This window comes from Larus michahellis, chromosome 22, assembly GCF_964199755.1.
Source record: "Larus michahellis chromosome 22, bLarMic1.1, whole genome shotgun sequence".
Lineage (NCBI taxonomy): Eukaryota > Metazoa > Chordata > Aves > Charadriiformes > Laridae > Larus > Larus michahellis.
Window position 1 is genome coordinate 3,269,466 of NC_133917.1, and position 25,372 is coordinate 3,294,837.

General features: G+C 47.5%; 1 protein-coding gene across 6 annotated transcripts in view; it reads right to left on the minus strand.

The window, feature by feature from the left end:
• Positions 1 to 1,498: 1,498 nt before the first annotated feature.
• Positions 1,499 to 25,372, minus strand: part of SCN8A (sodium voltage-gated channel alpha subunit 8) — a 61,169-nt gene continuing 37,295 nt past the window's right edge. For 4 of the 6 annotated variants that reach the window (XM_074565161.1, XM_074565162.1, XM_074565166.1 and 1 more), the window contains 14 exons: positions 24,660 to 24,898; positions 24,057 to 24,230; positions 22,758 to 23,114; positions 21,156 to 21,626; positions 20,664 to 20,781; positions 19,088 to 19,242; positions 18,016 to 18,189; positions 13,476 to 13,598; positions 9,955 to 10,239; positions 9,469 to 9,522; positions 8,352 to 8,489; positions 7,561 to 7,665; positions 6,236 to 6,506; positions 1,499 to 5,346 (listed from right to left, as the gene is read on the minus strand). In XM_074565161.1, coding sequence (XP_074421262.1) covers positions 4,199 to 5,346; positions 6,236 to 6,506; positions 7,561 to 7,665; positions 8,352 to 8,489; positions 9,469 to 9,522; positions 9,955 to 10,239; positions 13,476 to 13,598; positions 18,016 to 18,189; positions 19,088 to 19,242; positions 20,664 to 20,781; positions 21,156 to 21,626; positions 22,758 to 23,114; positions 24,057 to 24,230; positions 24,660 to 24,898 — 3,812 coding nt within the window. In that variant the 3' untranslated portion in view covers positions 1,499 to 4,198. The remainder of the gene's footprint in view (positions 5,347 to 6,235; positions 6,507 to 7,560; positions 7,666 to 8,351; positions 8,490 to 9,468; positions 9,523 to 9,954; positions 10,240 to 13,475; positions 13,599 to 18,015; positions 18,190 to 19,087; positions 19,243 to 20,663; positions 20,782 to 21,155; positions 21,627 to 22,757; positions 23,115 to 24,056; positions 24,231 to 24,659; positions 24,899 to 25,372) is intronic. The other 2 variants (XM_074565163.1, XM_074565164.1) reach the window with 1 other exon arrangement.

The following is a 25,372-nucleotide window of genomic DNA, read 5'->3' on the forward strand; positions in this document are numbered from 1 at the left end:
CAGGTGGAGGGGTCACTTGCTGCTGGCTGCACCCCACTATTAGACCCTCCAGCACCACTGAGCCCAGGACCCCAGGCACTGGGAGCACGTGGGCTCGTGCCCCGGCTGTGGGCAGGGTCCCCACCGACGGGTCCACGTCACTGCACGGGGACCCTGCTGGTCCTGAAGAAGAGGGAGGTGACATGGGGGTCCCGCAGCGACGTGCCCGACCCGGGGTTGCAGCGGGAGGTCCCCCAGCACTGTCCATGGCCAAGAGCTCGCTGGCCACTCTACACCCGCCTGGGCTCGTCCGTAAGTGACTGTTACTGCAGGTGAGGGGGCTGCAGGGTCAGACGCGGCACAGCCAGGCCCTCCCCTGCCGGGGCTGGTCCAAGGTGGGTGGCGGCGGCAGGGCTGTCCCCTACACGGAGGGCAAGGGACGTCAGGGTCATCTCTGGGCCAAGGGCACCCATCTCCGAGACGGAAACACGGAGCTGGTGCCAGGACAGGGAGACCGAGCCGTGTCCCCGGCACCCACCGAGACCCCGCACCGAGTCACCCCCCCAAACCCCTCCAACAGCAACTTGTCCGCTCCCTTCCGCAGGCTTTGGGTAAAAAAGCCTGGAGGACATATGGGGGGGTCTGGAGGGGAAGGAGGATGCAGACAAATAACCGGGACACCGAGACAACCTTACCTTGTTCAGTGAAAAGGGTAACATTTATTTTCAGTTCTTTTGGCTTATAGTAACGCAATTGTTAATCATGTTGGGTAAGATCGTTATGAGCCACCATGCAATTTCTAATACACTAATCTTCACTATTGATCTTTTACAGCTTTAACATTTTAATTATTTTTTTTTTTTGCGGCGTAAAATTAAATAATTCAAACTCAGGTGTGGCCTCTATGTAACATCATGGTTTTATTTTAATTTGTTTCGTTCAACATTGGCTTCTATATTTTAAGAAAAGGTGAACAGGAAAAGTGAGTAAAGCAGCTTGAATTGGTATTTCTTGATCGCCCTTCCCCTCTGCTCTTTGAAGAACAGCCACAAATTAACCCAAAAGGGAGGACTTTGTAAGTGGAGGAGGGAAGAGTTGTCGTCTTGATGTTTGGCTACGACTTTTTAATTGACACCACCCCCCCTTGCTTTATTTCCACCATCCTGAACATAAATCCCCTGTAGGCACCTGAATTCAGGGGTTGGCGAATGACGCCGACGACCCCAACGCTCTTTGGCCAACGTCTCCTCCCTGCTCTTGGCCTCCCCCGGCGCCGACGTGCAGGAACCTGGCGCTGGCAGCACCTGGAGCCACGGCCGGAGGAAACCTCTGCCCGAGGGAGGGAGCTCGGGGAGAAAAACCACCCCCAAAAAACCCCCCAGGAAGTTTTTCTTGAAGCGGAAGGACTGATGGCGGCCCACCAACAGCTGAAGAACCGCTCCGCTCCCGTTCAGTCTCAGCACCGCTGGCCTCTCGCATTTAATACAGATCTGATGGTAAAAAAATGAATACATAGACATAGTTTGAAGGGACTTTTTATTTTAAAGTAATTGAGTAGCTTAATGAAATGGCCAGCACGACCGCTAAACGTACCAAGCTTCACCTACGAGCCAATAGCCCAGCTTAAGAACAATTATGAAGTTTAGCCAAATCTTGCATAGAAGTGGTCAACTTATTGCACATTGGAACCCAAAGATAGATATACTTTTGCTGTGGCAAAGATCAATTGCAATAAAGCTTTTTTTTTTAAAATCTAGTTTTTTTTGGGGGGGAGGAGGGTAGGGGTTGGTTTGTCTTTTATTTTTTTTTTCTTTGGGGGACGTTTCCTGGCTATCTAAAGTCTAAGGAAAACAGAAGAATATTAAAAAAATAAAAATAAACATGGACAATGGCATAAGCCAGAAGCCATTCTATTATTTTTGTAGTTCTTTGTATTTACAAAAAGGCATGCCGATAAAATAAAATGATATATTACAGTATTTATAATATTCTCTTAAAAAGTTCAACCACACTTTTCAGCTATTTTTTTTTTCTCTTTTGTGCTGTTTACAACGTAGCCTGTACATATGTATGTAGTTTTTCTTTGTTATGATACATCACATCCTAGGAGCGACTGGGGCAAGAGCTGACAGGGTACAAAAGGTTCCTGGCCGCGTTGCTGGGTGCAGGACGGCTCCGCCGAGCTGGCGATGGCGAGGGCGCCGGCCCCGGCGGCTGCTGGGCGGCTTCCTGCTGGGTTTAGGGGTTTTTAAGTGACTCCTGTCATTTTCCGGCTTGTGAGATGATGCCAACTGAGGTCCCTCCTGCCATCCACTTCCGTCCTCTTGGGTTTTTGCCCCGCCATTCCGGGGAATCGGCTGACACCGACCCCTCACTCTCCATCCCCGGGCGAGCGCCCGCGCTGCGGCGCTGCCGCCCCCCGCGCAGACGCCCCTGGCCCCAACGGGAAAAAACCTGCCAGCCAGAGCGGCGGCCGAGGCCGGCTTGGTGACAAGGACAGCACGGAGCAGGACGTGGGGAGGGCCGGGCCTGGGCGCTGAGGAACAGCGAGGTTGGGCCCGGGCGCCATGTCAGCCACCGCCGCAGCGGGGCTGGGAAAGGGCAGCTCCGGCCCCCACCCGCCCCGGGGGGCCAGTGCGGCCCCCCCCATGGAGGTGCCTGGGGAGACGGAGAAGGCTCCGGAGCCCGGGATGGGGCCGCTCCTTGCTCAGAACCCTCCCGGCCACCAGTCCCCACACAGCGGCCACCCCCAGTGCTGCCGCAGGGCCCGGAGAGCCGGGGGTCCCGCAGCCACCCCCCGGGCCAGGGCACGGCCCCGGCCCCCAGCGTGACGGCCTCGGGGACGCTCCCCGTGTCTCCGGTAGAGATAACACACTGATTTTTCACAGCACTTATCTCTAACCGAAAAAAAAGAAAAAAAAGAAAAAGAAAAAGAGTGTCTACGCTGCAGGATGGAGGCTGAATAACGATTGGTATTAATGATAAATATTGCAGGATACAAATGAACTTACTGACTGGTATTTAAGCCCTAGATTTTGGTTTTACAGTGACAAGAGTATAACAAGCCATTCTCAGTTTTTATCACCTCCCCTCGGACGAGGTCCAGAGCAGCATTTAGTTTTGTCATATTTCAGTGTGCAAAAAGATGGCTGTACGGAAAAAAAAAGACAAGTCGTTAAACATACACACACAAGTATTTCCTCCGCTCGTTTCTTTTTGTTGGTTCCTTTTTGTTTGTTTTTTTTTTTTTTTTCCTCCTACTGGCGGGTCTAGGACCGATCGGGAAGGACGGGCAGAGGGGCCAGTTAGTGTGAAAGTTTATCTCCAAATACAGTGTACGGTAGTCAGTGGAGTGCCTGGAATTTATGGCTTAAACACACTGCTGTGGACAGATTACTGAGTGTCTTGTGGTCTAATGGTTCCTCATGCATGGTCCCTGGTCACGGCATGCCATCATGCAAGTCGCTTCTATGCATTGAACAAGCACTTTTTTTTTTTTTGGGGGGGAATCAGCCCGAGCTGCCTCCAGGCTGAAGGTACCCGATTACCCCATCTCCCAAACCAAGTAAAGCCCATGTAGAAAGTAGAATGCAGATAATAAATACCAAATAAACTATGACAATTAAATGGCATGGGCTAAATGGGTGGTTTGTTTCCTTTTCTCTTTTTTTTTTTTTTTTACTTATTTTAACTTTTTTCTGTTTTTTCTTTTTTTTTTTTTTTTTTTTGCTGCTTAACTAAATGCAAATCTAGTTTTGCATGAACAAACCCTTTAAGACTGTGACTTCTGGGTTTTCTTTCGATAATAATCAACAAAATGGGAAAATAAAATCCATTTTTGGCTGCTTTGGAAAATATATGAATCCCAGCAGCGGGTTTTGTTTCAGTGTGTGTGTGTGTGTGTGTGTGTGTTTTATTTCGCTTGTTTGTCCTAAGTTGCATTGACTGATGTGGAACATGCAGTATCCACCTGCCCAAACAATAGAAAATCCATTTTTTTTCCTTTTTTGTGTTTAAATGTTTGTTTACAAGGGTCCTTTAAACAGGTGGTAGGTCACTGCTTTAGATGCAACGCTGTCACACAGTAAGCAGACTATGTTTGGTATAAGATCTTCAGGTAAGTGTCTCCACAGCTGTTCTGTATTGATATATTTCAGGAAGTTTGTAAACAATCTTTTCGCTTGCAAATATTTTAATTTGTACAATTTATTATTTTGTCTCAACACTTGGATTCCCTGACGTCTTTTTGTCTTTTCGCTCTTTCTCGTCTTCCTTCCTCCGCCCGTTGCTGTTTCTCCTTCTCGGGCTTGGTGACGCTGTCGTACGAGGGGAGGGACGCGGTAGATGGGGTGCCTTCCTTTTTCTCCCTGTTCGTTCCTCCATTTTCCAGTTTTGTGGAGACAGGCCTTCGGCTAATAAAGCCCCGTCGTGCTAAACGAGCCCTGTAAGCCCTCTGGATGACCACCGCCGAAACTTCTTCCTGCTTACGCCGGAGCGTCGTTGTGATAGGCTCATAAGACACTTTGGAAGGGTTGGACGCCACGAATCTTTCCTCCATCTGCTGTCTCAGGATATCCAGCTCTCCACTGTCCCCCAGGACGCGTTTGGTGAAGGCAAACAGGATGTCTAAACAGTGGATCCTGTCTCCACTTACCATAGGCAGGTCCATGGCGATGAGTTCGATGGTGTTGGGTTTGGGGACGCGGAGAGGATGTTCCAGAGCATCAGCAAAGTCTGCGAGCTTGCTGTACTCTATGAACTGGGTGGCGTCAGGGTCGAACTTTTCCCAGATCTCGTAGAAGGTCTCAAAGTCGTCCTCACTTAGTGGATCTGCGCTCTCCTCTGTCGCCACGCTGAAGTTCTCCAGGATGATGGCAATGTACATGTTGACCACGATCAGGAAGGAGATGATGATATAACTCACAAAGAAAAATATCCCCACTGAGGGGTTCCCACAATCCCCCTTAAAACCACTCCCAGGATGCTCCTTGTCCAGGTCGCAGTCTGGAGGCCGGTTTAGGATTGGCAGCAGGAGCCCATCCCAGCCAGCTGATGTGGTGATCTGGAACAAGCAGATCATGCTGTTGCCAAAGGTCTCAAAGTTGAACATATCGTCTATGCCAGCCTCATGCTTGACGTAGGCAAAGTTTGACATGCCAAAGATGGAGAAGATGAACATGACCAAGAACAGCAAGAGGCCAATGTTGAACAAGGCAGGCAAGGACATCATTAAGGCAAAAAGCAAAGTGCGGATCCCTTTGGCTCCTTTGATCAAACGCAGGATACGTCCAATGCGAGCCAGTCGGATGACTCGGAATAGAGTGGGTGACACAAAATACTTCTCAATGATTTCAGCCAGGAACATTCCTAAAGAAGAAGAGAAGGGACAAGTGTGACAATGCAGATGAGCAGTCTGCTGCTGCTTCTCAACCTAGTCAAGGCATTGGGCACGCAGAACACCTTGGTCAGATTTTCAAAGGGGGTCTGCGATTAAGTGGCCTCACCTTCAGGCAGCTAAGTCTCGGCCAGCTGCTCTGGCTCCCTAAGCAGATCTCCGAAATGGAGAGATTCGTTCCACCTGGATAAGGATGGACGAGTTGTTTCTTGGAGGCATCTAGCTCTTGGTGCCTAACTCTGACACGGGAGTCAGGCCATGGACTCTACTTTGAAGGCGCTAAAAATATGCAAGATAAACCTTATGTCAAGCAGTAGACAAGCCTGGTTCTGAGTTTCAGACCGCAGGACACTAAATACTGGTGGTTTGTCAGTCCACCTGGGCAGAGCTGGGTGCAGCCAAGCTTTTTGAGTTACCCTGTTGTACTTGTGAGGTTATGCGTGTTTTACAGATCAGCCACTAAAAACCAAAACCCTGTTGGAGGAAACTGGTTGATTCAACATTCAACCAAACTGAAGAGTGCAAATCACATGCTGATGTAGGAAGCACTGCAATGCTATTTTCAGTGCTTAATAAGCATTATAACATTCGGATGAGGTGAGTAAAACTGTTTTTAAAGACAGGGAGAGTTAATTGTCAAGTGTTTTACTCCATACAACTGGAAATGAATGCCAGAACAGAGGGAGGAGGGCGCATTAGTCAGGACTTCAAGCTGCCAAATTCTGCCACAGTCTCTTCACAAGGCTAAAAAGAGAACCTCCAAGTGCTGGCACCTCTTCAAAGACAAGAACGTGCTCTACTCTGCAAACACCAAGACAGCCTAGCGCTCACAGACCTCTATCTAATTGGTGTTGCACTTACCCACGATGGACAGAATCACAACCACGAAGTCAAAAATGTTCCACCCGATGGTGAAATAATAGTGCCGCAAGGCGAACATCTTCAGCACACACTCACAGGTGAAGAAGATGACAAACACCAGGTTGATCCAGTAAAGGATGTCCTCCATCTGCTTGCTTTGTGTGTCCGTCTCCACCATCATGGTCACCATGTTGAGGCAAATGAGCATCATGATGACTATATCAAATGCTTGCTGAGTAACAAAGTCAAAGACAGCTCCTTGGATGCGGTTCTGTGCAACAGGAGAGAGACAATGAACCAATGAAGTCTGAACAAGAATCATAGAATCATAGAATCTTCATGGTTGGAAAGGACCTTTGAGATCATCGAGTCCAACCAAACAACCTACACTCTCTGCCACTAGAGCATGCCTTCAAGTGCCACATCTAGATGTTTCTTAAACACCTCGAGGGATGGTGACTCAAACCCCTCCCTGGGCAGGCTGTCCCAGTGCCTGACCACTCTTGCAGGAAAGTAATTCTTCCTAATATCTAATCTAAACCTCCCCTGCCGCAACTTCAGACCATTAGTCAACAAGAATCTACCACTAGTCAACAAATTATTTCACTGTTGGTGGAAACAGGCATGGGGACATTGTTTTTTCAGTATTTTATGAAGTTTTCAAGGCAAGCTCTAGCCACGATTCAATCTGTTTGTGGGAAAGACAGGAAAATGCTATTATTTACACCCCAAACATGCTACCGCAGCCCTGTTACCAGCATATCTTCCTCTTTGTTGAGACCAAAGGCAGGGTGATGCCCTTCCATTCACAACTGGAGAAGGCAGACAGGTCTACCTTGCAGTAGTACCTGCAGAGTACCTGAACTAGACTCCAACCACCTCCCTTGCGTCCCAGCAGCAGTCTAGTCCCAGCAGCAGGATGCCTTATCCACTGCAGCATCTAAGGGACTCGCCTAATGTCACGCACAAAGCCTTTCTGAAAGCAGGGAAACGTGCTTAGGTCTCGATGAACGTAACCCAAACGGCTGCCTGGGTGTCCAGGACCCCGCTCGCTAATGCCAGGAGCCCTCCTACTCTCCATCTAGAGCCTCTCAGCCAGAGAGGGCTTTCAGCTTGTTTTGTCGATTCAAGTGAGCCAACTGATTAACATCAACCGCAGCCGTAGCATTTTAACCTTTCTCAGGTCATACCTGAATTACAATGACAAAAACATGGGGATGTGGAGTCCGGCATGAAGTAGAACAAAGGATGCTTTTGGAGCTGAAGCTCCTTTGAAAGTCTACTCTGCAGGTTTTTCCCTTCAGTTCCCTTTATAACATACTCACCAGAGGTCGGGGAATAGGTTTCTGAGGTTTCTTTGAACCCAGTTTTTTCATGGCATTATAGTACTTCTTTTGTTCTTCTGTCATGAAAATATCTTGACCTCCAAAGTAAAGGGGCAAAAGGAAAACTGGTTACAATCAGCTCCTACCCCAGAAGGGAAAGGAATAACATCCTAGCTAAGTCATGAGGATACCTGCCATATGGGTAGTTGGTGGCAGCTATTTTAGACAGAAATAACTTACACTAATACCCAAGCCGTACTGATATTTCTTCAAAGAAAACAGTTTTTTTCCTATGAATAACCTGTTTTACCACGCTGCCTCCTTCCCCATCCCCTCTAGCTCATTAGTGACAAACAGGCAGCAGAGGTGCCGGGCCATTTAGCAGGAATACGTGCAAATCCTCGGCTTCACTTACAGAGAAGAAAAGCAGCGTATCAGAGGGGGGGGGTGGGCAAGGAAGACATCTTACTTCCAATCTGTACATTTTAGTCAAGGCAAAAAAAAACCCAACCAGAAATGCACGAAAATGTAGTCTAGGGAGAATGTCTCATCTGGCTAGAGCTTTACACAAAGCTTGGGGCTGCCTCTTGGACTCCCTGAGCCTCTCGCGCCCGGCGCAGTGGGGCTGGGCAGGGAGTCACAGTGGTCCCGCAGCCCACGGCTCCAAGGGGGAGGCTCCTGCCCCAGCCTGAAGGTCCTTGGCCTGTATTTTGCAGGAAAACCCCATCATCCTGAAGACTCAACGTTCCTCCGACAGCTCCCCGACTAATGAGCAAACACAGAGCACTTATCTTTTTCTTTTGTTGATTGAAGTTGTCAATGATGACACCAATGAACAAGTTCAGGGTGAAAAAGGAGCCGAAGATAATGAAGATAACAAAATATATGTACATGTAAATGTTGTCCTCGTACTTGGGTTGCTCTTCTTGCTGAATGGGAGATAAGAGACACAAATGGCATTTCAAAGACATCGTACAAATACAGCCAAAATGAGATTGGGCATGTTTCAAGTATTCCCATGTAAGCAGACAGTCATGCTTTATAGAGCTGGAGTTATACACGGAAAACTGTGTTCTCACACTGTTCAAAGCAAAGCAAACGTATATCGTACGTATATACCAGGAGGATGGTGATCTAATTTTCAGAAATAAAACGTGCTACAGTTTAAACTGACTTTCACTGTAACTAAATGAGGCTAGTGCCCATAAAATAAATAGGTAATTCGCAAATCACAAAGGAAACGATCATTTTAGTGGCAAGCACTGTCCAAATGAAGACATCAGTCTTTCTTCTGAAGAGGGACATGTAAGACCATCAGCTGATCACAAAGAGAAGATCATTTTTCACACTGTCCTGACACGGTCACGCTACTTGTTTCCAACCCTGCGCTAGGCATAGGACAAGAAAATTCATTTAAAAATCTTTGTTATAAAACCCGAGAGACGAGAAGGAAAAAAAAATTAGAAAGCAAAAAGGAAGTAATGGCATTTGCATGAGTCCAGCATGCGAGAACAGGAAGAGTGCCTGGAGAAAGAGCTCCAACCCAGACAACACCTCAACACTGGATTAAACCGACACCTGGGCTCCCGTGCAGACGCAGGGCTCATGGAGCACCTTCGAGCTAATTCCTCCCCATAATTTATTCTGCTGATGAAACACACTTCACTGTACTCCCTTCTTCCCTGTATTTCTACTCCAGCAGGAGCTTCCCTGCCCCTAAAGCAACCAGGAGAACCCTGGGAATTTTCTTGAGCGGCGTTTAATTTAACACACTAACAGAGCAACTGAAACAATCACAGCATTAAATACATAACGTAAGCTTAGTTCTACAACTTTCAATCTTGATTTCACCAAAGCGAAATAGCAGAGTGAAGTATTGGGGGGTGAGACTGTGGTCACGCACTTTACCTTTCTGGAGTCCACCGCGGCATACATGATGTCCATCCAGCCCTTGAAAGTGGCCTAGCAAAGAAAACACACCTTCTCTCAGAGAGAATTCACCCAAAGCAAAAGGCCAAGTCTGATTCGTGCCAGGTAGGTCAAGGGTTCCCTGCCACTCTTGATCGCCCCGTATGCTGAATGCCAATATTACTTAAATACTTCTCTTTTCATTTAATCCAAACAAAATGAATCAAGATGAATCTAACCAGGTTTGCTGTTGTCTCACCGAAGGTTTGGGAGACTCTTTGAAGAGCAAGAGTTGGGGCCACCCGCTCTGCTGGGAGGCCCACATTAGGCAATGGGCTAACAGAAAAAATGGCGATTTCATTCCAGACCCGAACCCCAGTGGGATGAACGGGATGCTGTATCTCATGGGGAGGGGGAAGCAGTCCACGCGCACGAGAAGCGGCTTGTATCTACCATTACCGGGGAGATGGTGAAAGCAAAACTTACAACTTGCAGAAGAGCCAGATATCCTGCCCCAACGTTGTCAAAGTTAATTTTCACGTTCTTCCATCGAATCTCAGTGGAGTTGGGTGGCATCAGCGCTTCGCAGTCTGTCTTGTTGTTAACAATATCTATTTCAAAGCGCTCCTCAGCTGTTTCATTAAAGCAGTAATGATATTTCCCGGCAAACAGGTTAACCCCCATAATGCTGAAAATCAGCCAGAAGATAAGGCAGACCAACAACACATTCATAATGGAAGGGATAGCGCCAACCAAGGCGTTGACAACCACCTGTGTTGGAAGGGGTGGGAAAAAGTTTCAGTATAAAACACGAGGCAGGAAACAGCAAGCATCAATACGGCTGGTGTTGAGGGGGGAATAGGAGGTAAGGCCACGGACACGTCTGTGGCGTTGACTCCACGCAGAAGTTGGCAGTGAACTTATTCCAAGCGGTAAAATAATTCTGCTCAAAAGCCACCCGCTGAAGCTCTGTTTTTGAAACAAAACAGGCCAGGCCGTTAGATTTGCTGGGTTCGATTTTGGATTGTTATGTCTTTAGTTAAACAACAATTATTTTAAATAATTTTATTCGCCAAAAGGGAGAGGGGGACGTCACTGAGTGAGGCTCAGACTCTCTTCTTAGTAACAAACCGGCTCCTAGCTACAATTTTCTCAGAGCCAAGTCCAAGGACACTTTTGCTGATGGATTTGAGGGGTCTCAGCAGCCAGTGGCCCTTCTGGCCATTCCCCACTTGCAAACAAGGCTGTTGTCACTTGGAAGCCGCCTCCTGCTCCCACCCAGCTCGCCAGCAAACCGGGGGACACCGACGCTGTAGGGGGGGGGACGGGACCGAGCCCGGCGTCGCTCTGTTACGACTAAGCAGCGAGTCGCTGGAAACATCGAGATCATGTCGGTGACCAAGCAAGGCCAATCATGTTGTCTCAGGCAGACAGCTGAGCATGCAGCTAGGCAGGCTCAAGAAGACAGAAAAGCCATGTTCCTTCCTCCAAACTGCAGCAAACACAGCAGGAAGCGATAATGAGTTTTGTCAGAGCTCGTATCTTCCACCATCTCCTAATTTTAGCCTTTCGGAGTGCGGGAGCACCATGTCCCTTAGCATCCCTGGCCAACACATGACAAGCTGTAAGCTCTCAGGCTTTTAATAGAGTTAGGTCAGCAGGATATTAAATCTTTTATTATGATCTCCTAATTTAGATTCCTTTAATAGATGAACAGGATCTAAACTGTTTTTACCCCTTTGCCTTAGTTTTGAAAGACTCCTCAATACACAGTGACTGGGGACTCCTCAACTGGTGCTGGCCACCGCCGAGCGTCCCCTCTCCTCCGACAACATCCGTCTGCCGGATGCAGCCACCACCCCCACGCCACTCAGCGAGCTCCTGCCCTCCGTTGCAGGAAGGAAATTGAAGAAAACGGTGATCTAGACAGTGAGGAGCATTACAACTCTAAAATGACGTCATGGATCCATCACCAGTGGGGGATAAAGACACAGATTAGAGACAGGTCCTCCAGATGGGCTCTGTGCCCCAGGTGGGATGCTCCGACACCAGCACGCCTTTTTGCTTTCAGATCCTTCGGTTATTAATACGCTGCTTTATTCCAGTTTATCACGGGCAGCGAAAAAAAGGCCTCACACCCTCTTCAGGCACGGTCACCAACGCTACGTTCGTTTTATACGGTATTCGAAAAGACGCGAGAGAAGGAACATGGCTTTTGTGTGCAGACTGACAAAAACGCATGCACGTTTCACAGCATCACTGTCAAACTTCCTGAATCATTTAAGAGCAGAGCAAGCTCTTGAAAATGCAGATTACTATGGAGTAGAGAAAAGCAAAGAACTGCATGTTATGTTTCCTTTGCAAAGGCATTTCAAATCTCTATTCTCTGGCTCAGCAGAATTGTTCTGGTTGTATGGGGCAGCAACACTTGTCTTCAAGTCAAAACAAAGGAAAAATAATTGGGTTTAGGTAACTAACAGGCTGCAGTCACAAATCCCTACCAATTTAGCTCTGGTGAAAATCCCCCGCTTTAAGCGTGAGAATTTCCTGATTGTGCATTAGAAATCACAGCTTCTCTCCAGCACGGCTTAAAAATAGCTGTTAATATCTACAGGGTTAGTGCTTTTTCCTTTGTGATTGTACCCTTAGGTGGGACCTGAACCCAGCCCCGCAAAAGCTCCAGCTTTGTGCCTGTTTTCATCCTTTGTGCCTGTATTATAGAATGAAGTTCGGAATTAGGCAAAGCGACACAAAGAAATAAGAGCAGGGTAACATATTAGGGAAGAAACAACCCTCTTTGGATTTGTTACGGTATCATTTCCTCCTATCACTTCCCCCCACGGAACTGAGGGTTCCTGATCCCTTCGTTCCCTCTCTCGCGCTGGGCTTTGTGCTCAGTTACTCCACAGCAAATTCCAGGGAGATCAGAAGGATCCAAGTGGAATCACTACAGTGAAGTAAAACTCTGCGACTGCTATTCCATTCCCTTTTTTTAAAAAATACCTAGTTTTATCTCCTATACTATCTCTAGTTGTGAGCTAACTGGGATTTAGCACGGAAGACCTACATTACTGTTCTCAGAGCAACTGGGAAAGCCATTAACCCAACATACCCTCTACTTAAGAGAAACACATAATTTTTTTGCGTGTTCTTCTAAGACTACTGCAATCCCAAATGGAAAAAAAAGCACCGGCATATAGAATATTAGTGGCCGAGTAACGAGACACTGCAGGAATTTCGAGTCCCCAAGCCAGGGGTGCCCTCTAACAATTTGAGGAAAGCTTGTTAAGTTCAATGCTTTGCTTGTGCTTCGTTGCTGGTTCCGCAGTGACAGGACAGGGGACCATAAAGCATGGTAAAAGGGAGGGAGTGGAAAGGAAAAGCTTCACTCTCAGACAAGGCTTCCAGTCGCCACCAGACTGGACCGAGAACAACAAGGTGCAACAAGAGGAATTAAACCAAAGCCTTTTTTTCAAACAGCTGAGCTCCCCGCCAGTCCCTTCCTGAAGGCCTGAGAGATCCCTTCACCCCCTCGCAGGCAGATTGCATTTTTAAAAACCCCTCCGAAAGAGACTTTCAGCCCAATTCCACCAGCGGCCAAACCCCTCGGGGGGCTGGAGACACTGCGGTGGTTCCAATTCTGCTTCTTTGCACCTGGTGATTCTCCCTAGATAAGAAGAGTCACAGCTGAGAAGCCCCCTCGGATGCTCGAGGTATAAAGCCAGGCTAAATGAGAACAGCCAAGTGTTAACATCGTCTACAAACGGCATGTGGTTTGGGCCAGTAATTAATGTAATGAGGCAGCTTAATGCGTCTCCCTTTCTTAAGAGGGGAGGGTGCGGCGGTGGGCAGGGTGCGGGGACATCCACGGTAGAGGTGATCGAGTCAGCGGCTGCGTCATGATTCTCTTTGGAATTCTCTTTCCACCAGTTTTGATCAGTTCTAGCATGCTTAAAAAAAACCGCTCCACAGGCATGCAGAAGGATCAGCTGCTAATGGCATCTTACCCTCATCCCCTCAAATCGGGACAACGCTCTTAAAGGCCTCAAAGCTCTTAGTGTCCTAAGGGACTTTATGGCACCTAGTTCCGAGTAGCCCAGGGCATTAGCTATAAGGCTGACTAAAGAGACCTACACAGAAAATAGAGAAAAAAAAAAAAAAAAAGAGAAAAAAAAAGAAAGAAAGAAAGAAAGAAAAAAAGAAAGAAAGAAAGGAAAAAAAAAAAAAAAGGAAAAAAAAGGTTCCAGACTGTTAGAGCGAATCCCCTAGCACTGATTGCCCAGCCCAGACGGCCAGCCTGGACCACCCCCGTAATAAATACCGAAGACATGACACCAGCTGCCTACTTCACTTGACTGAAACGACCTGGAAGGAAATAATGCGGTTGAGAAAGGCATAAGAAAAGGACATAGGGGAAAGATAAGTGAGAGAGAGGCAGAGACACACAGACGGAGAAGGGGGCTGTCGGAAGGAAGAGCCCAAACGATGACAAAAACCTTACCCTCGCCCTTTACTGTCTGCAGGATCCCAGCGGCGCCCATTAAATTTAAGCCAGACAAATGTTAAAGGTACCTATGAGAAAGAATACAGATAAATACACACACTGCACGAACTGCGCTCGACCTGCACAGCAGCTCACCCTGCTCCCGCCAGCGCCCGCGGCCTGCAGGGACTCTCCTGCCAAAATCCTGAAAAACGGGAGTGCTGACCCCCCCCCCAGCGCTGCCACGGCCGACCCCAACTTTTACTGCCTGAAAGCCCAGGGGCGGCCGTGTTTTCTCTGCCTGTGACACCCAGCGACGGCTGGGCACTTTTTTTTGCCTGCTTGAAGCTGCCGCCCCCTCGGCGAGCGTCCGTCCCGGGGAGGATGAGGATGGACGAGCCCAGGCGCACGGCGATGGTGAGGGTTCCTCAGGCTCGGGCACCAAACGACAACACAGCTGGGGACAGCTTTCCTACATCCCCTTTTCCTGACCGCTTTATCCCTTTCTTTCCTCCCTCTATCCCTTTTTTTTTCCTATATCCCCGTTTTCTTTTTCTATATCGCCATTTCTTTTTTCCTGTATCTCCCTTTTCTTCTCCTATATCCCTGTTTCTTTTCCTATATCCCTTTCCTTTTCCTGTATCTCCATTTTTTTCCTATATCTCCATTTTTTCCCTATTTCCCCTTTTTCTTTTCCTATATCCCTGTTTTTTTCCTATATCCCCCTTTTCTTTTCCTATATTCCTGTTTTTTTCTATATACCCTTTTTTCTTATATCCCCATTTTTTTCCTATATCCCTGTTATTTTCCCTATATCCCCGTTATTTTCCCTATATCCCCTTTTTCTTTTCCTACATCCCTGGTTCTTTTCCTATATCCCCTTTTTTTCCCTGGTATCCCTTTTTCAACACCGTAACCGCACACAAGCTATCTTCTCTAGCAGCCTGGAACCAGATTTAGGCTTGATGCTCTCGAATTATCGAATATCCTCCACCGGCCGGTTTGGGGGCAGTGCCGGGTCCCGCCGGATCGAGCCCCGACAGCGCGGGGCCATCGACCTTACACCCGGCACCTGCGTTCGGGGCCGGAGTCTGCTCCCCCCGCCGACCCCCCGAAAACTCTTTGGATTAGATCAGACACGACTTGGCCATGTGTAAATAGCATCTACAGACACCATTTCATCCGCGTCGCACTATGGTCTACTTTGGGCCGGTATCACATTACAGGCATGGATAAGAAACAGATACGTCTTTTTTAAGGAAAAAGAAAAAAAAGACATCAATATACAGTAACAAGTAATGGGAAAACATGAGACCTCCTCCGATAACAGGTGGGGGGGGTTTAGCTTAATTCTCAGAATAGGACACTTCCTATTTCTCATTCTGTTTTGAAAAAGGGATATTAAGATAATAGCGTGAAATTAATTATAAGAACAATTCTTATTGCACCCATATTCCAGGGAAATTTCAGGGAGACTTCGACGCATGAACATGTGGGAAAACTTAAGAGATTTCATCTTATTCTGCTGTTTGTGCACGTGCCCCACGCTTTTTCTGTCTTCGTATCCACCCCAAAATAAGCGGTCGCAATGTATCACAACACGGTTTTTCCATGTGGTTTTCTGCTTTTAAAAATACACCGATTCAAAACACGCCAGGGGCGTCCCAAAGATTTACAGTGAAGCCTTTGTGAAGCAAAATCAGCCTCCTCGGGACGGGACCAAGCCCAGGACGTTGATGTCCTGGTCCCAAATTTCAGAACACAGATAGGATTTGGAGGTGCGGGCTGTAAAGGTCCATATACAGAGAAATTGAGCATTTTACCCCGTAAACGTAACACAGGGTAGAGGCTTCACTGAATCCTCACTTTCAGAGCTTCCTCCCCTTGGGATAACGCCTGGCTCCCCAGCAGGGCACGAACACAACGCCGTGACACGGCCAACAGCGGGGTTGGCTCTCAGGGGGCTTCCAGCGTTATTCTCTGGGGACGCTCCGAGAGAAGACACAGCAGGTGCCGATGTCGGACAAAGGGAATTCCAGATTGACTGAAAAGCAGAAGCCTTCATTATTACCCAGGAAAAGACTTTGTCTTCACAAACGCACCCAGCAAGCTTTGGGAATCAGAGCGGGAGGGTTATCTGACAATGCTATCAAACCTGAAAAATAACATTCAAGAGTGTTGTTACGATGCAAAGGCTTATTCTCTATTAGTTGCGGCTGCCATCCTGGCTTCACTCGAACCCCATCTACGTCACATTAGAAAACTTGTTGGAAAAAAAGTGATTTAACAGATACAGGACACCACGCACAGCTGAGATTTTGCCGAGTAATACCTTGGCATCTTAAATCCACATTCCAGGTTCTGTGCAGAGAAAAATGTGCAACTCTCCTGTCTACCACCCCGAGTGAAAAGCGGAATTTCTGCGAAAGCACTGGGAATTCTGGCTCCTTGTACTTGCTCACTGCCTGTAACCACGTTACCTGCCCGGGAAGTTCCTCATCTTTACCCCAGCAGAGGCAGACACTGGGGAAGCAGATGAAGCCCGTGACACCTCTGCCAAGTAACCTGCACTTCGCTCGTTCCCAGCAGCTGGAATCTAACTCACAACACGAAGCACAAGGACCGCGAGTGCTATTTTTGCGCTCAGCCGCTGGTCGAGTTTTTAATTCGGTACCCCAAAGAATTTCGTTTGCTGAGACACCCTCCTGAAGGCGGAACGGAAGAAGAGATGGTATCTGGCATGAGCTCCCGCGTTAGCACTTGTGCTTCATCTTAAGGCAGTGAGAGAGATAGAGGGTTATTTTCAGAAAAGAAGAGTTATTTCTTCAAGATGTGTGTTAAAAAGAAAGGTGTTAAGGGGACCAGAGAGGACTTTTTAAAAAAAAAAATAAATTTAAAGATTCAGTTTTCCACAGGAAACGTAGACATCTTGAGTCACTTCTGCCCCTGAGCTCCAAGCATAGTTCCTCCACCTACTCAGAAATATTTCCAGAGTGATAATGTCACTGAACAGCAACTTGGCATAACTGAATCATATTCAAAACGTTCCAAATGAGAAGCTTGGAAAAATTTTAAATTGTTTTGGTTTTTTTGTTTTTTTTTTTTTTTTTTATACTTGCTCTTGGGGCATTCACTGAGAACACCGATTCACAACTGGATGTGATGAAACGTTTTAAAAGAATCCAAACACTTGGGAGCCTAAAGTTCCTTTTTTTGCAATTCTTTAGACTTCACATCCTATTGAATTCCGTAATTTTCTGCCACTTTTGACAACGTAAATTCCATTTATTTTAAATGCTCTTGTTGTGCTTCAGAGCCAAATTTATTGCTAAGACTTCTCTCTATTGCCTTTGTTCTTTTAATTCTGGAATTTATTCTGCCTGCCAAGATGTTCTGCAGGGGAATTCCAGGGCAATGATGTGCTGAAGTGTCAGATCGAATATTCCCCCTGTTCATGCTACGATCTCTTACCAGCAAAGCTGCCTTGGTTGTTTGATACCGTCCTGACCTTCCTCTCCTGCGCGTTACATCTTTTTACCAGAAGAAGGATGACGTTGAACTTCATTTCGCATAACAAGCAAACGCACGCGCCCAAGGCCCAGAACCACAGAGCTCATTAGGTTGGGGGGGCGGGGAGATTTTGCCACCCTCATCGTCCCCCGTTGTTAATAACGCAAGCAAGGGATTACAGAAAGAGGGTGTCACCAAGGAGCAGCACGGCTGCACAAGTTCTCCCACCGTTAGCACATTCCGGTAGCTCAACATGCAGGCAGGACTCTTAGAAACAGTATTTTTAGCGGAGCAAAAGAGCCAAGGGTTGGAAAACCCTCCTTTGTCTCCGCAGGCTCATTAGGACCCACAGGGCAGAAATTCCAGAGTTGCGTAGCAACACTCAACTGGCTCAAGGGTTTCATCCTGGGTCTGGAAACTTACAGATACCTGGGACTGAATCCTCATTAAGTATATGATTCAGTTAGGACACTTCTCAGGAGAAAACATTACCCCAGCAATCTTCTAACGGTTTTTTTTTTTCCAACCAGAAATAAGGAGGAGAGGATACCTACAGCCACAATGAGGAAATCCAGCCAGCACCAGGCATTCGTGAAGAACTTGACGAATCCGTAAGCACACCATTTCAGCAACATCTCCAGGATGAAAATGTAAGTGAAGACCTTGTCCGCGTACTCCAGGATGGTCCGGATGGTTTTCCTCTGTTCTATGTAAATATCCTCGAAAGCCTGGGAAATAACCAGGTGCTCGTGTCATTATATCAGATTTATTCCACAGATCAATGTCGTTATCCAGAAGCTTACTCAAACTGCGATGAGCGATGGAATCGCATTTCTTATACAGTGCACCTGATCTGCTCTAGCAACACTGCAACGCCAAACCAAAGAAATCAACCCCCCCCAAAAAAAGAAAGTGCTGAATAACTAACACAAGAACTTCTCTGCCTTTTAGGGATCTGAGTACCAGCCTTTACATCCAAACATTCAGCGACAGCTATCGCTACGGTCACACACGGGCAGGTTTTCTCCACAGCTCAGCACAGCCAGAAGGGCTGAGTCCGCTGGCCGTCAGACTGTTCATCGCTACAAAAGCCGGGCGCGTGAAGAAAACCAGGCTGCTGCTGGGGGATCCCAGTTGTTGTGGACTTCTGTCCTAAAACCCGTGAGCAACGCCTGCTTGAAGCTGTTTGCTGTATAACGCTGGCTACTAAACAGTGCGCTGTGTGAAAACACATACAGTGATTATTTGTGTCTATGGAACGCCAGGAGGTCAAGAAGCTCTGCAGACATGGGAAAGTGAAGAAAGGGAAATATAAATGTTCTTGCTCGATAATGTCAAAATGAGACATAGATACAGCCTGACTTTGTCCAAAATCCTCACGTTTCTAGTCAAGCTGTGAGCAGAACCCAGATTTGCAGGCTTTCAGTCTCCATTTTCCATTTAAACTAAACAGAAATCATCAATACAGGCTTTTGTATGGTACCTACCACAACGGAGCCGTGCTGTTTTCCAGGCAAGAACCGTCACAGCTTGCTTTTTCACCAAATCTCCCGTACACAGCATTCCCAATTAGCTGTCACCTTGCTTAGCACTGCGGGGCTACACGTATTGCTGTATTTTACTCACCAGAGCACCGCTGCTCAGCAGGATCATAAAGATGATGAAAGTCTCAAACCAGTTGTGCTCCACAATCAGAAAACAAGTCTTCCTCAAGGTCCACCAAGACTTCCCCAGCCCTTCCTCGATATTGACCTGGCAACATTTGCAGCGCTGCATGCAACCTGCAATGGGGACAGTGCACACAGGAGGATGAGCCCAAATTCTCTTTAGTAACAGGTGATTTAATGTAAGAACGTAAAATTGTCATTGTTTAGAAGCAGTTCTGATGCCAACAATACTAAACACACTGAGTTTCAGCTAAAACTCTTGCGCTCTTGAGGAATTTATGATTACTTTTGCCACTTCTGTACCTGGGCACCCGAATTAACATCAATTTGGGAACAGATTGTTCTATTTGGTGAGGTATCCATGCACTTGACAGAAGAGGAATGGAAAACTTGCTGATAAAATAACCTTGAACCATTTAAAATATCTTTGCCATGGGAATACCCGTACTGGAACAGCTGCTGAAAGACATTGAGGCCAGCGACAGAAGGGGAAAAGAAAACCCGACCAGAAGCCAGATTCTTCTGCTTCTATGTACTCAAGGCACCAGTTGTACGAAAGATGAACCTGCCCTACCGACAGGGCACCTACATCCCTGCGATGGCCACTGCATCTCCGAGGCCTTGACTTTGCAAAGTCTTCTGAACTAGTTCACCTCTGACGCGGGGTCCAAGGAGGGTCTCAAAATAAGCCGAGAGCCATCCCTGACCCAGACTGAGACCGAACTTTAAGGTAAGCTTAGAGCAGAGAGGTCCCCAGAACAGCTTGGTGGCTTCCCATCGGCTGGGATGTACCCTGCTGGGGAGCAGCTCTACGGAAAGGGACCCGGGGGTCCTGGTGGACAATAAGCTCAACACGGGTGAACAGTGTGCTGCTGCAGCAAAGAAACCCAACGGGACGCTGGGCTGCATCACCAAGGGCATCGCCAGCAGAGAGAAAGAAGCCATTATCCCACTCTATGCAGCGCTGGTCAGGCCACACCTGGAATATTGTGTGCAGTTTTGGTCCCTGCTATACAAGACAGATGTGGCCAGGCTGGAGAGGGTCCAGAGAAGGGCCACCAAGACAATCGAAGGACTGGGAAGCTGCCATATGAGGAAAGGCTGAGAAAACTGGGTCTCTTCAGCCTTGAGAAAAGGCGGCTTAGGGGAGACCTTATCACCACGTTCCAGTATTTAAAGCCTGGCTACAAAGAAGACGGAGACTCCCTTTTTACGAGGAGTCACGTGGAGAAGACAAGGGGTAATGGGTACAAGTCACTCCTGGGGAGATTCTGATTGGACACAAGAGGAAAATTTTTCACAGAGAACAATCAGCCACTGGAATAATCTCCCCAGGGAAGTGGTGGATTCCCTAACATTGGAGACTTTCAAGGTTCGGCTGGGCAGGGTGCTGGGCCACCTTGTCTAGACCGTGCTTTTGCCAAGAAAGGTTGGACCAGACGATCGTTGAGGTCCTTTCCAACCTGGGATTCTATGATTGATTCCTTCTACAACTTAGAGTTAGAGTTAGTTAGTAACTTAGAGAGTCAGCTTACCTTCTGTGAAGCACGCGTCAGGGTCCAGATACTCCTCCGGTGCCTCCACAGGGACTTCTTCCACTTCAGGCTTTATATCAATGGTGCTACCTTCAGAGGAGCTGGTCTCGTCGAGTTTCTTGAACACAAAATAAAACACAATCCAATCTAGAATTAGTTCCCAACAAATATCAATCATGATGACTCAGCAATCTGTTCACCAGATTTACTGTAACAAAAGTTGTTTCCTCACTTCACCTCATTAAGGTCCTGACATGGGTTACATCACATGTTAACAGGACAGACAGTATTAAGTATTTATATTATATGTAAGTATTTGTGGCTCTCCACAGAGCAACTAGCACAAGAAATTTCTGTCTTGAGTGCAAAGACAATGTTGCAATATGAACAGAAGTTTTGTGCTGGAACTATCTAGTTCTCCCTTCCAACAAGCTTCCGGGCACTTGCATGAGGGTCAAATGACTCAAATGAATTTTTAGCATTTCATCCTACCTCTTTGCTGCCATCGGGATCTGTATCGCTGCTGAAATCTTCTGTGTTGAGATTTTCAAAATCCGATTCCCCTACAGCAATAGGCACCCGGACAGTGAGGTTGGGGTTATTGATGAAGGACATGTGATCTTCATCTATGATATACTTCTCCACACTGCTCCCAATTCCACTCGTCGTGCCATTGCCATTCTTCTGATAATCAATGTCTCTGTTGATATCAGCCCCCGTATGGTTAGCAATGCAGTTCACCTTCTTGTCGTACAATTCATCCAAGGGTTTGACCTCATCTGCCTCTCTCTGCTTGAAATGAGCCTGCATGAACTCCCGCACTTTCGCCTTCGTCCAGGCAATGCCCTTCTTGATGCGAATAACAGAAATCTGCAGGTTGTTCATCTCCCCGTCGTCATCTGTTGCTGCCAAGTTGTCCGCACTGAAGGAGCTCAGTAGCAAAGCTAAGAACAGGTTCAGCACCTGAAGGAGAAGAGGTGACGCTTGGCAGAGCTGATACGTAAGGGTTACGTTTCCAAAGCTGAAGATGAGTATTTAACCACCCAAGTCCTGCTGCTGTTAACAGGGAGCTCAGTCTCTAAACACCACAGCGAGAACCAGCTCTGGTGTCCCACGGACCTACTGAGGTTCCCAGGAATCAAGGAACAAGACCCTGATCCTGCAACGCGTGCCGTGAGCGGGGCAGCCCTGCGTGGCACACAGCTCTGCTGGGTCAGAGGGGCTTGGAGCAGGTCCCTCCACAGAGCCCCTTGCAGGAGCCAGACTGCGGGTGTCAGAGAGGGATTTAGGCAGCAGCCACCCAAGGGACTGAAATTCAGTGTTACTGGTTTAGTCCCATCTCTGGCTCAAAGGAAACGGGCCAAATCTAGGCATTTTCAGTGATCACTCCCAGCTGTTTCCTTGCCCACACCTAGTGATTGCCCCCGAGACTTATTTTGTTGAAATCCCTTGGCGAGACGAGTCCTCTCAGAGAGAGCTCACAACACTACTTTGAAAGCATGCAACTGCTCACAGTACTTCATTCTTGCTTACGTTTTCCTCCATAGGCTTTTCTTCATAAAATTTAAGACCAGAAGGAAACATCATGATCTAGTCTAACCTCCCACTCAACAGGCCGTGCAGTTTCACCAGCTGCCTCTTGCACACCGCCACACCTCATGATTGAGCTAGTGGGCACATTTTAGAAGAAACTTCCAACCTAATTTTAACACCTCAGGACCTTCCCTTTCATACCAAATCATCACCTCTTCTGGCATTTGAAAAGACAGGTTTTCCTTCTTTTAAGCTTCTTTTACCCCCTCAGGCAAGGTGTGGGTCTGTCCCCTTTGACTGAGGGCTTCTACCTCCAGCTTTTATTGCAAAGTGCTCAGATGCTTTACTCCTGGGCAACTGTTTAAGGCCCTAATCAAGCAAAGCACACCCTTAATACGGTGCTACCGAAGTCAACAGGACTGTTCATCTGTCAAAGGCCATGAAGGACCCCACCAGAGCTGGAACAGGCTCATAAACCGTCACTCCCTAGTGCTGTGGCCTCCCCGTGTTTTACCCCACCCAGAGGCAACCAATAAAGACCATCAGTAACCATTTACTGACCACTAAGTTTCCGATGACCATGACCATCATGAAGACAATCAAGCACATGGCCTGTCCTGCTACTTCCATACAATCCCACATGGTCTCAATCCATTCCCCACACAACACACGGAAGACAATAAGGAAGGAGTGGAAGAAATCGTGCATGTGCCAGCGGGGTAGCTCACACTCCGGATTGATCTTGCAGACACACTCCTTGTAGCTTTTGCCGAAGAGCTGCATGCCCACCACAGCAAAGATGAACACGATGATGGCTAGCACCAAGGTCAAGTTCCCCAAAGCACCCACTGAGTTACCGATGATTTTTATCAGCATGTTCAGAGTGGGCCAGGACTTGGCCAGTTTGAAGACCCTCAGCTGCAGAAAACAAAAACCAAAAAACAGAACAGACAAATGAAAATTTAATTTCATCTTAAACAAAGAGGAAAATCAGGCAGAACTTTGTAAACGGCAACCATCTTGTATTTTACATCAACATAAGCCCCTGCTTCTGCTACTGAACTCAGCGGCAGCAGGGCATGCTGAACTTCTCCTTGAACGTGGCCTCCTGTACTTTGTACTTTGTTATCCCCCACGTGGGATCCCCCATCTCCCTTTACAAAGGAAAAGCATGAAGCTTCCAGCTCGCTTTCAAAACCTGCAACATTAAGGAACTCAGGAGACTTGTTTGTAGGGTGTATCACAAAAAATTACTTTTTTCTTTCCTGAATGCTTCACATCTTCCCCGGAAAAAAAGGCCATCTCCTGGCACATCCAGAACACACTATCGAGTTTAACTTCCAGAGAATCTCATTTGGAGACAGACTTTCTGAAGCTGGATATAAGCGGGAGCTCCCGAGTACTGTGCTCCTTAGAAAATCCGACCTCAGCTGTGGTTCTCTGTGTTCAAAAATCTAACCTTGAGGTTTTCATAATGTAATTTTCAAAAGCTTAACCAGTGACAGCACAAGTTAAAGCACGTGAGGGTTGTACACATTCAGCACTTTTATCAGACTGTAACATACAACCTACCAAATTCGACTGCATGAAATAGAGGTGCTTTCTAACGCGGTCCATGTCCAGCCACATTAAGTGCTCTACACCAAGACACCTCCCAAGTCACCCCTCACCGCCTCAATGCAACGAGCTGTTGCTCAGACCTCGCCAACAGCAGTTGCGAAGTAAGAAGAGACCACAAAAATGACACTACTCCATCTCTGTCCTCCCCCCCAAAAAAGCGGGTTTTGCCTTTTCTTATGTAAAAAGCTTTCTAGTAGCTCGAAGATAGTAATGTTCAAAAAGAACTGGAATATGGAATACCAATCGGAAAGATCGCAGCACAGAAAGTCCTTCCACATCTGCCAGACCCAGTTCCATTAAACTGAGGGAGACAATAAATCCATCAAAGATGTTCCAGCCTTCTTGGAAATAATAGTAGGGATCCATGGCGATGAGCTTCAGGAACATTTCTGCTGTGAAAATTCCAGTGAAAACCTGGAGTGGTGAGGAGAGAGACAGACAAACAAAGAACGGGCAAAGATTCGCTTTTGTTCATTTTCTGATCTTCAGGCTAAATATGAAACGATGCGATCCCTTACACCAATTCCAACGTGCAGCCTATGCAATGCCACCTGCTCGTCCACAACAGGCTTTTCCCCCCCCGGCCAGCACAAACGTCATTGACCTACTCAGGCATCCCAGGAATTAATAGATGGATTTTTAAGCAGTAACAAATTCTGACCAGGGAAGCGCACCCTCAGCAAACATCTCTGAGTAGCCACAGAGAGCAGCGAGGACAAGCTCTCGCCGCTCAGTGTCTTCTAGAGCCTGAAGCAGCAGTTCTTTCAGTCTAAGTCCACACCAACCAGCAATGTATCCCAGTAGGAGCAGATCCGTAAGGAATATTTACCAATAGTATCTTACCAGATTTCCTACGGAGAGCACGTGCTCAAACTCTGGGGTCATAGGATGGTGCTCCATTGCCATGAACAAAGTGTTCAGCACAATACAGATGGTGATGGCCAAGTCAACAAAAGGATCCATGACAATTAAGTTCACGATCTCCTTCAGCTTGATCCAGTACGGGTGGCATTCCCAGATCAAGAACGTGTTGGCAAATTTGTACCAGCAAGGGGGACACTTCCTCTGGGACTCCTCCAGCTCTGCAGCCCCAAAACAAAACAGCAACAAGAGTTCAGCCTCCACCTCTACGGCTGCGTGATCCGCCTGGCCCTCGGCACGGCTAAAATACCACCCGACCTCGGCTGTCAGGAACCCCTCTCGCGTCTCCCTGCTTCCACAACAATATTCTTGGGCCAAAGACACGTTTTGCCGTACGTACACACAGCACTCGAAACCAAAGACCCGCAGGATGCTCAGCAGTGGCTTCAGACAAAGAGTTACGAAGCCACGAACTTTATGGCCACAGCCCATTACGCGCCAGGAGAGGCCGGGCAAGTTTTTGGACTGAGTTTCTCCCCCGGCCCTCGGCGAGAGCTGCACCGTGTCTGCAGGAGGTCTCCAGGAGGGGCAGTTCTGAACCCCCCCGACAGTCCGCCTGGGTCTTAGGATTCTGTCCAAATTATTTGAAATGAAGGGATATATTTAACTCGGGACCCACCAAGGTAAAACGGCGT